Source organism: Lycorma delicatula, chromosome 4, assembly GCF_047948215.1.
Source record: "Lycorma delicatula isolate Av1 chromosome 4, ASM4794821v1, whole genome shotgun sequence".
Classification (NCBI taxonomy): domain Eukaryota; kingdom Metazoa; phylum Arthropoda; class Insecta; order Hemiptera; family Fulgoridae; genus Lycorma; species Lycorma delicatula.
Window position 1 is genome coordinate 65,566,563 of NC_134458.1, and position 14,012 is coordinate 65,580,574.

At 29.0% G+C, this 14,012-nt stretch overlaps 1 protein-coding gene across 1 annotated transcript in view; it reads right to left on the reverse strand.

Annotated features, from left to right (window-relative positions):
• LOC142323489 (PHD finger protein 12) overlaps positions 1 to 14,012 on the reverse strand; it is an 89,429-nt gene that overhangs the window by 33,819 nt on the left and 41,598 nt on the right. Inside the window, exons 5-7 of the mRNA XM_075363211.1 lie at positions 8,250 to 8,364; positions 6,386 to 6,518; positions 332 to 505 (exon numbers count right to left, since the gene is read on the reverse strand). Coding sequence (XP_075219326.1) covers positions 332 to 505; positions 6,386 to 6,518; positions 8,250 to 8,364 — 422 coding nt within the window. The remainder of the gene's footprint in view (positions 1 to 331; positions 506 to 6,385; positions 6,519 to 8,249; positions 8,365 to 14,012) is intronic.

Here is a 14,012-nt window from a genome sequence, read left to right on the forward strand (position 1 = left end):
CTTACATTACAAACAGAGAACAGTAAATTATATGCATTTTTATGTCATCAAATCCTAAGGTCATAAGCCAGTCTACAAAACTGGATAAGAAAATATGGATTTTTCTTATCTGCACAATCAGTTTAATATTTTCTGAAGCTTAATTCAAGTTACCAATTTTGATTTATTTTCAGTTGCTTCTGAGTAAGGCAGAAAATATTACGATCACACACACACACACACATTCCATGAAGAAATGGTCTTTCAAATAAGTTAACAGTGTAATTACACCACTTTTTTAAATTTTACAAAAGGTTTTAAATTATACTATTTCTATATACTATGTTCATACCTGGACACGAAATCTAGGGGCTGATCTAACATGGAATCTATTCAATGCGTGACCATCGTATCTCTTTCTTATGAAATCCAACTTTATAGTATGCTGGTCAACAGGTTGAAGAGCAAATTTTTCCCACATTGTAACTCTTTCTGTATAGCTTTCAGTTTTTAACAGAAAATTATCCTTTAGACAAAGAACATTTATATTAATGTTAATCGTCCAAGTATTTAAATTTCTTCATAAAGTAAATTTAACATAATTATAATTCACTACAGCTTATAAATATAGAAGATATCTAGAAATATTGGAAGCAAATAATAAATCAATATGAATATATTTATAAATAAACACAGAAATACTTATGAATGAACAAGGATATTCTGAACAATTTGAAAATTATTTAAATTCGCACACCTGTTTTAACTAGCTTACTTGTAACCAATACTTAATTCAGTTGATCATGACAACCATCAATTATTACATGTTATGATGGTAATAAATGTATTTACAATTATAATTACATATTTACATATACAAACATGTATATAAAATATGAAAATTTGTTGTATCCATTTTTACGTACTCTGTAATTTTATCAATATAAATTATATTACAATTGCACATATCTTACAACACATTCATCTTTACCATATCTTTGATTAACAATATTAAAATTTTACTTTTAGGTTTAAATTTGATAATGATAATTACTAAAATGACTTGCAAGCATATTTTTTAAATTTAAAAGAAATAATGTAAGTTAAATCACCATTATTGTGTATGCAATATATACCTTATCATAAATGATGAGCCATATATTGTTTACCATGCATTATTGTTACTACTAATGACCAAAATATTAATGGCCTATGCCTATGCCTATGCTGAAGTATAATATGTTACTCTAGAGTTTAGTTCACTTTTCCTTAATTGAAATAAAGGCAAAGCAAACGAGAATGAGAAATGTTGGAAAGCAGCTGTTGGCGTATGAAATATAAGAAATTTTAAAAACTGTTAATGCTACAATAAAGTTTTATCATACACAGCTTATAAATACTAAATGAATATAGAAGCCTGCAATTAAAAAGGCTGAAAGCACCTACTGCTCGATTTTAAAGCACTAACTCCATGAAACTAACTGATGAACAACAATCCTATCTAGTAACATAAGTGCCAATATCCTAATAATAAAATACACAATTCACTATTAGACCTTTCTTAATTAACAATTTTAATAAGTTGATTTTAATTATAAGAAAAAGTAAATTAAAAAATGTTAAATTGAAAAATTTCTCAATAATTTTTTACCATATTTTTTTAATATTAATATTACTTTTAGCATTTTTTAAATTCTTAATAATAAGAAAAAAGATTTACTTAAATTTACATTAGATTCTTCTGCCAAGTTCACTATTTTCATTGGAAAAGTCACTTTCAATATCACTATCATAGTCTACACAAATAATAAATGTTTCCAACATTTTATCGATTACTTCTTATGTTTTCACAGTAAAGTGACTTCTTATGTTTTCACAGTAAAGTTTCCGATCATCTTTATTTATCATACTGATTTTATTTTCTGTTAATTTCTGAACATCTGACCATATTACGACTAGCAAAAAGCAACATGTTTTTCCACAGTTGACCTTACAATCTCGACTGGATTCTAATCAGACAGTAAAGTAGAATTTTAAGAAACCAATGTTAATGTTTCCTTAAATTTTCATAAACCAGTATTATGAATCTGAATTAATATTTAATTAATCCGTAAAACCTCGGATTTTACATTGATGAAATAATAAAAGGAATATGCTTCTTTTTGAGCAGTCAGTTATGTCACTTTACTTGGAGTTAGAATTCAGAACTTTATCAACTATGCTGTATTCAGTTAGCTTATAGAGTGAAGAAAAAACAAACGTTGAGTTTATGTTAGCAAGTTTGTCATGATTCTACTGAGTCACATCCCTTGTATCAGTGTCGATTCACACTGCAGCCATATTTACATACAACACTATAATCATAACTCATATATTAGTCACCTTATAATTAATTTATCATATAGTAATCAAAAGTTTACATATATATATATATATTATATATATATATATATATATATAGCGTTATATCTTCTTCTCAGTTCTATTAAAACTCTTGATTTTTCATGTGATAACTCTTTTGTTCTCATGTTCAATTTTTGTGTTTCTGTTACTTATTTATTTTCTCTAATGCAATTTAAGTTAATATAATGAAATTTTTTTAAGCTTACTGGAACGTGAGTGTAGTGTAATCCTAGATTTATGTCTGTACAACTTGAGTACCTTCCTATCAAAATACTGCTTTTAAAATACCTGATGTTAAAAATTTATGTTTAAAAGCCATCAATAAAACAGGCCAGCAGGAATTGAAAAACTGTATAAAACATGTAATGTATATTATTGAACCAAATTATTGGGAATTGGATAATATAATAGAAAACAAAATTGAGCCTCCCATTGTATCTCTTAATACTGTCGGCACTATGGATTTTTAACAATCAGATGACGAAAACAGAATTGAATTTATTATTTGTTTATTATCATAGAGATTTAATCTAAGATATAAGTGAACTTTTACTGTTTGTGAACAATTAACAATTTCACAACTCTTAAAAACTCAAATAAAATGTCTTAATTTATTTACATTTAAAATATATAAATAATTTTTTTTAAATAAAATAGCGCATGGTTACTGAATATTAACATCGCGTAGTTCTTTTATATGCATCAGGATTTACAGGAGATGCTTGTGAATAGGCCCCCCTGAACACTCATACACACAGTCTGTTTATTTTAATTCAATAAGCTAACTGAATAAGAGATAGTGAGTAGTTGATACAAGAACTATGCTGATTGAAGAGAAAGGCTGAGAATTAATTTTTCAGATGCTCATTTCATGCAATTGTTTATGTTCATCTTTTCATGATAGTCATCACTCCTCAAACCTGTTTGCCATGCTAACATCATGTTTGGAATGAACACATTTCTTTCTGGAATGGATTATTATTAAATGATCAACTTTATTAATTGGCACTTCACGACTATTAATAGACATTCACACTTATTGGGCAATAACCAAGCTGTCAAATGTGAAGTTAAAATATGCGATATGTCTAAATAATGACTGAGCCATTAGCTTTTCTGTAATTAATAATCACCTTTAAACATTTGATTCTCTTCCAGTGAACATCAGTTTTCTCTAGAATGTAAGTTTCCCGTTACTTTCAGTTTCATGCCCCACTTAAAACCCAGCTCTTTAAGAATAACTAAGAAATCCCATTGACTTTAAAATCAACAGCAATCTGAAGTTATAAATTCAATTTTTTAAAGGTAGGCGATTCCTTCTTTATGTGAATTAACTGTTCTTTTTACACTACTTTTATCAAAACCATCTGATCTGGTGACACTGTTTATAGTACTTCCCTGTACTAAACAAACGCAATTGTGATGTTGATGTTTTTTTATTCTTAACTATATATGGACTTAAATTCTGCCATAACAAGTCACTAACAAAAATAACAATAAAAAAAAAAACAAACCAAAACCAAAATACACTTTAGCATATCAACCACAAAAATATTTTACAAAAACTATGAAAGCATGTAAATATCTATTTTACGGGTATGTAACACAGCCCGAATACCTTTACAGGACACATAAAACTAGATTCACTTATTCAAGAAGCAGATAGTTTAAATGTAATAAAACATGACTAAATAATAAACAAACTATAAATAAGTACATATATTTATTTTATGTATTAAAATTGTTTTTAAGTGTGAATCATTAGACAAACTGCTTTTATAACAACTTTTAGGATAAATGCTTTTGTAACTTCTATTTAAAATAAATATATAAATAAATAAAAAAAATTGTATATTAAACCTAACATAAAACTGCTTAATCACAAATTATAGAATAAGTATAACAAAATAAATAAATAACAATTTAATTTATTCTACATTTTTTAATTTATTTCCTCCCTAAAAATAATTATACACTCAAAACACACAACTGATGGAGTACAACATTACAGAAAAAGACAGTATAATGCATATTGTAGGAAGTAGTACTGCCTCATACAGCTGATGTTTTATATTTGTCTGGCACACTACATGTGTGTATATACATATATATATATGTATGCAGAAGGAATAACTTGTATCCCCTCATACTAGTGTGATATCCATAATTTTGATAACTCTCCCATGAATCATCAGTAACACCACCTGTCGACAGTAAACTAAATAATGTCTGGTTCCGTTGGACAACATTTCTTAGATGGTTAAAGTTCATTATGTTTGATGCATTTGCAAGTTTAACAATTGCAAAATATTACTATGAACTCCATACGAAGTGTGAAAGAGATTATATACTGAACAATGCTTAAGTACTGACCCCTTTTAAAAGTGAAATAAATTATCAATACCATATAGTAAAATATGAGAAATTATGTACCAACTACTAAAGTTCAGATAATGTGTGAAACGTTTAACAAGTGATGCGGAGTGGCATATCCATTGTTTATGACATTAACATATGAAAAAGACAAAGTTCTAACAAGCTCTTCTGTTACTCATTTTACTACTAAGTTTTTGCAGTTAGTAAAGGAAAAAATTTACGTGGAAATCCCTATATCCTAACACCAACTGCTAGACAAGTTTGATAAACTTATAAATATACATACGAGGGACAATCAGAAAGTAAGTTACACCCGCTCTAAGAAACAAACACATATTTATAAAACAATCTTTTTTTTTATTGAACAAAAAACTACATACTTTTATCTATTTTTTGACATATCACCAAGTTTTTCTGAACAATTTTTATACCTTGTGACAAGTTTTTCATTTTCACTCTCATAAAAAGTTTGCCCAATTTCCTTCGACCCTTTAAGGACAGCTTTCTTCAGTTCATCATTAGCGAAATGCTCCCCTTTCAGGTCTTACTTGAGAGGACCAAACAGATGGTAGTCGTAGGGTGCTAGGTCAGGGCTGTAAGGTGGATGAGAACACACTTCCCACTTGGCTTTTTGCAGTGACTCCTTTGTCACATGAGCTGAATGAGGAATAACATTGTCGTGAAGAAAAACAACCCCGTCGCTCAATCTTCCGGATCTTCGATCTTTAATGGCTTTATGCAATTTTTTTAGTCTCACAGTAAGATTCAGCACAGACTGTTTCCTTGGGAGATAAATTCGCTGTAAACAACTCCTCAGAATCAAAAAAGACTGTCAGCATAACCTTTTGAACATGTGGGGTTGTTTTCACTTTTTTGGCTGTGGCGAATTTTTGTTTCCATTCATGTGATGATGCTCGTTTAGTCTCAGGAGTGTAATGAAGCACCCAGCTCTCATCCCAAGATGATTTGTTTCAAAAACTGTGGACCAGTCCTGGAATAATGTTTAAGAAAATACGCAAAATGTTGATGTTTGTGGTTGTCGGTCAACAGATATGGCACCCATCATGCACACACCTTACGGTAACCAAGCTGATAGTGAATAATCGCTAGCATAACTGATGTTAAGTTCACTTTTTCGCCAGTTACCCAAGATCATCTCAATCATGCTTTCTACATTACCTGTTGTGCTTGCAGTTGAATGATGCCCAGCATGCAGTTTGTCACACACATTTGTTCTTCCGTTTCTGAACATTTGGCACCATTTTGTGATCATGAGGCATGACAATGCATTCTCACCATATACCTCAACAATTTGGTGATGAATTTCACAACAATTGTAATTTTTTGCCCACAAAAATTGGACTACTGAATGCACTTCTACGCTGGATGAAACCTCTGGAGGACACACCATATTGACGACACTACACATGTACTGAATGTCATACAGAATTGCTGCTGGGGGAGTGTGAAGATAACAACACAACAATGCTGCCACCACAAGACATTAATATATCCCTTTCAGTTCAAGATCATGGCAAGGCTGTAACTTATCTTTTGATCCACCTCCCGTAATTATATTCATCATCTATAAATACATTGAATTATATAAAAAATACAATAAACATACCAAAAAATGTTGGTTATGATTTGGACACATCCAGTTTTTGTCAGGTCTAGATGCAAGAGGAGGGTCTAAACAGTCAAGGTGGAAAAACAGAGGACAATAGTCACATGCCACCATTCTTTTTAATCGACAACTTCTGTGAAAAAAAAATTACTCTTTTATAAAATGACATAAACCATAATTTTTTTTTAAATAAAAACTTTTTCTACATTTTTAAACTAATACAATTAGCTATTTGTAATTTGAAATTTATTTTAATATTTTTAATAACAAACATTATATTTAAGCTTAAATTAGGCTACACAAATTACTGATGCTTTATATTTTAAATACTGATTTAATCACGATACATGATAGCCATTAAGATAAAAATTTCTGTGAATTCAATGTTCTTGTTCTACGGCAAAGTAGGAATAAAAGAGCTTTTAACTGAATAATAATAAAACTACACCTAGGGTGATAGCTCATTGAAATTCAATATTTTATTTAAAGCTTACATACAGACAGAAAATATAAGCACAGCCTAAATTTATATAATTACTTGTTCCAGAAGTAACATATTCTATTCATATGTTTAAATACTACATCAATGATTATGTAAAAAATGTACAGTTAATACGAATAATGAACATATTTAACATTAGACTGTAATCAGAATAACTTAATGAATGTATTATTCAAACACTGTATTAGAAACAGTTTAAAACATGCAATGAAACATTTCATGTTTCTTCAGTACTGCTTTACACTTTAACATTACTAGTGATAATACAATAGGTATATAAATTATAAAAAAGAAAAAAAACAGATAAAAAGAAAAATGTACTTGGTGCATTCACATGATAGATGACATTGTAAAATGGTTCACTCCAAACCTTCTATAAAGTTGCATTAACAAAATGGTAATGACCATCACAAAAATGACTGTCAAAAACAGTGTTCTGATTGAATGGTGTAACACTTCCTAATATTTAATACATAATAAATCTTCTATTCTTATGCAATTTTCTTTTATTAAATCGAACAAAAAGAAAGAAAATTCTCTGAAGGGTTATTCTGGATCTACATTTTGGGTCCAAACATTAAAAATCTGCACAGAAACAAGACTAATTATGTTTTTAAGCTCTACTAAGTTCTACTGAATCCGAGCCATTATCAAAATCTAAAACCGTTTACCACCAAGAGTACAGAATTTAATAATGCTTCTTACCTTATGCTTATTATTTTTTAATAGCGCTTAGTAATATGCATTCTTACGCTTATAATAATCATAAGGTAAGAAGCATTATTAAATTCTGTACTCTTGGTGGTAAACGGTTTTTATACTTTTGTCTTTGAGATATTAGTACAGAGGGGAATACGGACAAATACAATAACAAAAGAATTGTTTTTGCTAAGTATATATATTTATATATAAATCTATCAAGTGAAACAAATTAATTTTTTTTGCAACTTAAGAGCAACATTTTCAATGTGTACACAGTACCACTACCATTTACATGAAAACTTTAACCATAGAGCAAGCAAATGCGCTTGTGAAAACTATCTTATGCAGTTAGCATTTATTCCTAGATTAAGAATGCCATTCTACGATTTACATTGTCATTCATAAAATTAATTTTAGTAAACAATTGCCACCATAGAACTACTCACATTTGCCTTATGAGTACCTGTTACAAAGAAATACAGAGCATAACTGAAAGGCCAAAACCAACATATAAAAACAGAAAACATACTACTGTTGGATGCAAATAATTATTGTTCAACCTGGGCATAAGATAATTCTAAATAGAAAATAGCAGATTAACTGCTTTCTTTCAAGTAACACACTTCTTATATTTTACAAAATAAAAAAATGATTACTTACTTTCCACACCTGAAGCAACACTTTGCAGGTAGCGGAACATTACCATTACTATCTAATTCATAGGGTTTCCTTTTTGTTACGGAACTGCGTCTAGCAGAAACTTTAGCAGGAACAACTGAAAATAAAAATAAACCAATAAATAACATTTTAAACAAAAAATATATTTTTATCTAGTTAAAAAGAAAAACAAGATTATCAGTGACCAATAAGTAAATGGCCATAAACAATTTTTATGTTAATCCTAATAAAAATAATTTAAGACTAATGATTCATAACTTTAGCTGTAATTAAATGTCTCCATACAAATGAAAATGTTTTATCACTACAATTATCATGCCACTTGCAGTCCAGTATTCCCGTTAGGTGTCGCTAAATAAACTGAATTTTAAATTATATATAACGTATTACAAAAATGTATGTATGCACGTATATATATATATATATATATATATATATATATATATATATACACAAAGTGATACCTATTTAAAACAGACCCTGAACAAGATGGAAACTTTTCCATTTTGGAAAATAATATAGTTTCCATTAAAAAAGCGGAAAAATCGATGTAAATCATCCTGTACAATACAGAACCTCCACAACGAGGAAACAGAATGTTAAAACACCCTGAATAATATGGAAAATATATTTATGAACCATGGATATTAAGGAAGGAAAATTAATTATTTTATCAATTATTAGAAGGTGATTAGAAATGACAGAGCCTATAAGGAAACTATGACAGATGTATGTGAATTGGCATTTGAACATGCAAGCAGAGAAAAGCTATAGTGGCGCCGTACACATTCCACAAAAATAACGTCACTGTTTACTGTATGACAATCTGTCTAAGCTTCTTTTCTATCACTACTGCAGTCGGGTTTACTTGCTTGTAAACCAGTCAAGTATGTTGAGTTACCTGACATTCATGTTAGTTTTTTACTGTATAACAATTAATGTGTTTATGCTTTATTATATTCATGTGTGTTGTGTCTGTATCTTATTACTGTACCTTACTGTGTATACCTGTTGGTTTATCATAATTTTATCATTTTTTTTTCTTTTAAAATTCACCAAAATGTCTCAAAAATACTGCTTTAACGCTAAATGAAAAAGTTAAAGTTATTGAACTAAACAAAGTTAAATTGACTGTATGTCAGTTAATGGACAAGTTTAAGTGTGGAAAAACTCAGATCTACAACGCTTTAAAAAATAGGAAAAATTATGGACAAGTGGGTTAAAAGGAAATAGGAATATGAAAAAACAGCAGAAAACTACTAGATATAAAGAAATAAATTAACTGTTGTGAGAATAGTTTCTTAATTGTAGATCTAAACATTTGCCAATTTCTGGCCATATTCTACAAAGCCAACATTTACTGTTAGCTAAATAATTAAACAAACCTGATTCTAAAGCTTCTAATGGATGGTTTGAAAGTTTTAAAAATAGACATCACATCATTTGGAATTAAGTTTGTGGAAAAGCAGGTGATGTCAATAAGTCTGTAGTTAAGGAACAAGAGAAAAAAAGTTCTATCATTCTGGCTGGCTACGATCAAACAGACATTTTTAATTGTGATGAAACAGGAATATTTTTTTTGAACTTTGCCAACTAAAACACTAGAGTTAAAAAGAGAAAAATGTGTTGGTGGAAACATGTGAAAAGAACGCCTTACTGTCCTTTTTGTGCAAACATGGCTGGGGAACTTCTAAAACCACTCGTCATTGATAATTCAGCAAGACCACAGTGTATTTCTCACATTAATGTTAATATTCCCTGTGACTTGGCAATTTAACAAAAAACCATCAGATGAATTTTATAATGGAGTGGCAGAACAATTTTAATTCTAAAATGAAAATTCAAAACCGCCGTGCTTCCTTGATAATGCAACTAACTTGTCATCCTCATATCAATTTGTTTAATATTAAATTGGGGTTTCCATCCCATAACACTGCAAGCATCACACAATCACCCCCGATCAGGGTGTGATTTATAATGAAAATCCTCTACAGAAGAATGGTGTTGAAATTGATTACTATGAAAATGAATGGTACGAAGTGTTAATGAGCTCGTGAAATCAATTTTCAGTATTTGATGCTGTCTACTGGATTCATATGGCATAACATAACATAAAAGAGGAAACCATAACAAAATGTTTTAAAAAACAAAATTCTTATTGCTCCCAGATACAACAACTGTAGTCTTAGATGAAGCAAAGGAAAATATGAAAATTTTAAAAGATTTGTGCAGTACTAATGAATTTGAAATAGACGCTGATACACATGTAAACTCTGACAGGATTTTGTGATTTTGCTACCAGTATTACAGCTAACAATGAGGTAGTTTTGTCAGTTCCACGGGAAAATAAATGATGACACTGAACTGCCAACTGACAAAGATGAAGAAAACTGTAGTGAATGTGATGATTCTACAAACAACATTGAAGATCCAATCAAATAAACCTGTACTTTAATGCACTTCAAAGTTTAAGTGACTTAAAAAATTTTGCTGCAAGAAAAATATGTACTGAATTTTTGAAGTATTTGTGTAAAGTGCATATCTCTTTAGAATAGCATGCTGTTAAAGAAAAGACATGGAAATTTTACAAATAATTGTGATAAAAATGTAACTAATTCATACGGTTCTGTATTTTTATAGTTTTTGTAGTTAATTAATGTAGCGTTAATTGTGTAATAAAAATATTCGGTAAGCCTACAAATTGAATTATTTTAATAAATTATATACTGTATTACTCCAATGGATTACAGCATTCTAGGTAAGTTACGGTGTATTCTTAGCATGACACATTATTAGTACAAATGGTACACAGTATGTTCATCATTACTGTTGTAACTGAATAAAATGGAAACTTTTTTCTAAAATGGAAAAAAATTTGATCCCATTGGTTTCCATTTTGAACAGGTTTCACTGTGCGCGCGCGCACGTGTGTGTGTGTGTGTGTATGTGTTTGTGCGCGTGCACGCATGTATAATATTTTAGATAGCTAATTAAGTGATCCATAACATCATGGCTAAGTTAAAAACCACTTTAATCTGGTATCTGGGTTAAGACTCTTGAAATAGATAGAATTTTATTTTGACATTATTTAATTTAATGAAACCTTTTACTTTAATATTACTCAAAAAACACATACATGTGCAAACAAAGAATTACACAATATAACATCAGAAATAAATTTTTAGGCCTGAAAACATTTCAAAATAGAGGTAAATGAATTTCTGATTCAAATATACCTCTCCTGCCATACATTTACAACATAAAAAAAAATGCAAACCCACAACAAAAAACTGAAAGATCAATTTCCAGAAAAAAAATTCCTTTAGATTACATTTATTTACATTTCTATGTTGCATAAAAAGAAAATTCTTATATCTTCTTTTTTCATTACTCTACAAAATGACTGAAAGATTGAATGACCCTTCCAAATTAATAATATTTTACAGGATTACTTATTGATATTTTAATTGTCCCAATTTTGTATTTTTCCATTTATATATATATATATAAATATAAAAATAAAGTCAGCATGAATATATATATATGCGCGCGCATGCGTATGTGTATGTATGTGAGTGTCCGTCCTTATTTTTAGCCTAAAATTAATATTCGAGTTAAAAAATATTATCTATAGAATATGTTATAAAAGTTACAGTTATGGGTAAATCTTAATCAAATTTTTAGTAGTAAATACTGAGTGTGACAACTATGGAAAAATATGTTTCCATTATATCCACACGATTGTACATTGAAAAATTTTCTAGAGGGTTCAGTTCTCTAAAACATTTTCATAAATGTACAATCCTTCTGAAAAATTACTTTTTTTTTGTTGGGTTTAAAATTAGCAACAATATAAAATACACTGTTTGAATTAAAACAAATAGACATAACATTCAGAACTACACTATCATGAAAAACCTGATTACTATTAAGCGAGTAACAGACTTATAAATGTGATCACTGAAAATGGTGAAAAATGCTACAGTGCATTCTCTTACTTGCTACTATAAAGTAAAGTTCAGAATAACAATTTAAAATTTTAGTAAAAAATACTTTTATTCCCAACAGTTTTGAAATGATACTTTGTTTTTTACAATTTGCAAAATCCAAGCAGAAAGTATTTTTATAGTATTATTTATTAACTGACAATCTCTTAATGATATGATACCATCCAGAATGACAACAAAATATATGTATGCATCTGAATGCAACAGTAAAACAAAGGACTGACAATGTTAGAAGAGTTCTGATTATGGAGCTTTTCAGATTTTAAAATATATTGTTAGAAGTGATGATGAGGTCGGTTAATGGATGGTTTCAAATAAAGTAAAATTGACATTAAAATATAGAAAAGATATTTTTATATTATTAAACATGGTCTGTCTACATTTCAATTTTATTTTTCAGGAGATCAATACCAAAGAAATTAGTCATTCTTGTAAGAATTAAAAGTTTTTCCTAATCTATTTCTTTTTACCTCTTGTAAGTGAGTGAGCACAAGTTACCTAAAATTTCAAACATCTCAAATTGGCCCAATCCGCTTTTAAAAAAAGGCAAAGACTAGCATTCATGCAGGAGTTTCTCCTGCATGAACATTAATATACATTAATATAATATTGTATGTTCTGGAATAAGCTTACCATTGAACTTTAATTACATATTTTTTAGATTTTGAGACAAGTAGTATCTTAATTACAAAATTACCCAAAAAAGCAATCGGCAATTCATCTAGTCTTATATGCACCTAAGGAATGAAAATTTATGTACGACACACACACACACACTTACACTTACTTCACTCACTCTGATTGTTATGTGGCTGATGTTAATCTTCTATCAGTTATTTCAACCATGTTTTCATTGAAAATATTTGATTAAGCATCAACAACATTAGAGAAACTCACTTTATTTGGAATAGCAATTTAACATTTCTTTTCCATTATGTTGCTGCCCACTGAATCTGTAGAAATAGTGCTGAAAATAACGATCCAGTAAACCTCCTTAATTAAATGCTCTGTCATTAATTGAAAAGTCTACAATTACTGTACAACTCTTATGAATCCTACATTAAAGATTATTTTTGGATTTAAAGAATTACAATGTTGAATTCCAAATTCTCACAATGCCATTAAAAATTTCAAATGTTTCGTGTGCTTCTAAAATTAACAACTTAATATTACAAAATCCTACATGTTTTTGTCATTGAAATGTGATTTTTATCATATTTTTGTCTGAAATTTCTCTCTGCATGAAGTACCAATAATTATAAAAATAAATGAATATTTAGTCATAAATCTTCTTCATTTTGGGAGTGTCTCATACAATGGACCCCCACCCGGTAAATTACAGTGGAACTGATTAAACAATAGTAAGAGAAGAAAATATTAAATAACACAAATCTTTAAAAACCAACAATTTGAAACACTTAAAAAAACTACTAAAGAAAAAAGAAAGATTAATAAGGAACATGACGTCTATCATGAAATCCTTGCACCTATTATAAACATGTAACATAATAAATAATATGCAAGCACAGTGATAAACAAAATATCCAACTGCTGGGGTATGTAATAAGAGGGATTTCCCAAGAATTGCACAATGCTGATTAAGGAGACTGCAATAAATAAAGTTTGTATTATTTTGCTATTTATGGACTAACATAATACATTTTGAATCTCATGAATATGTTCAAAAAGAATTAAATAGATTTTTTTTAATAGAATAGATTCATTACCTGCAGTTAAT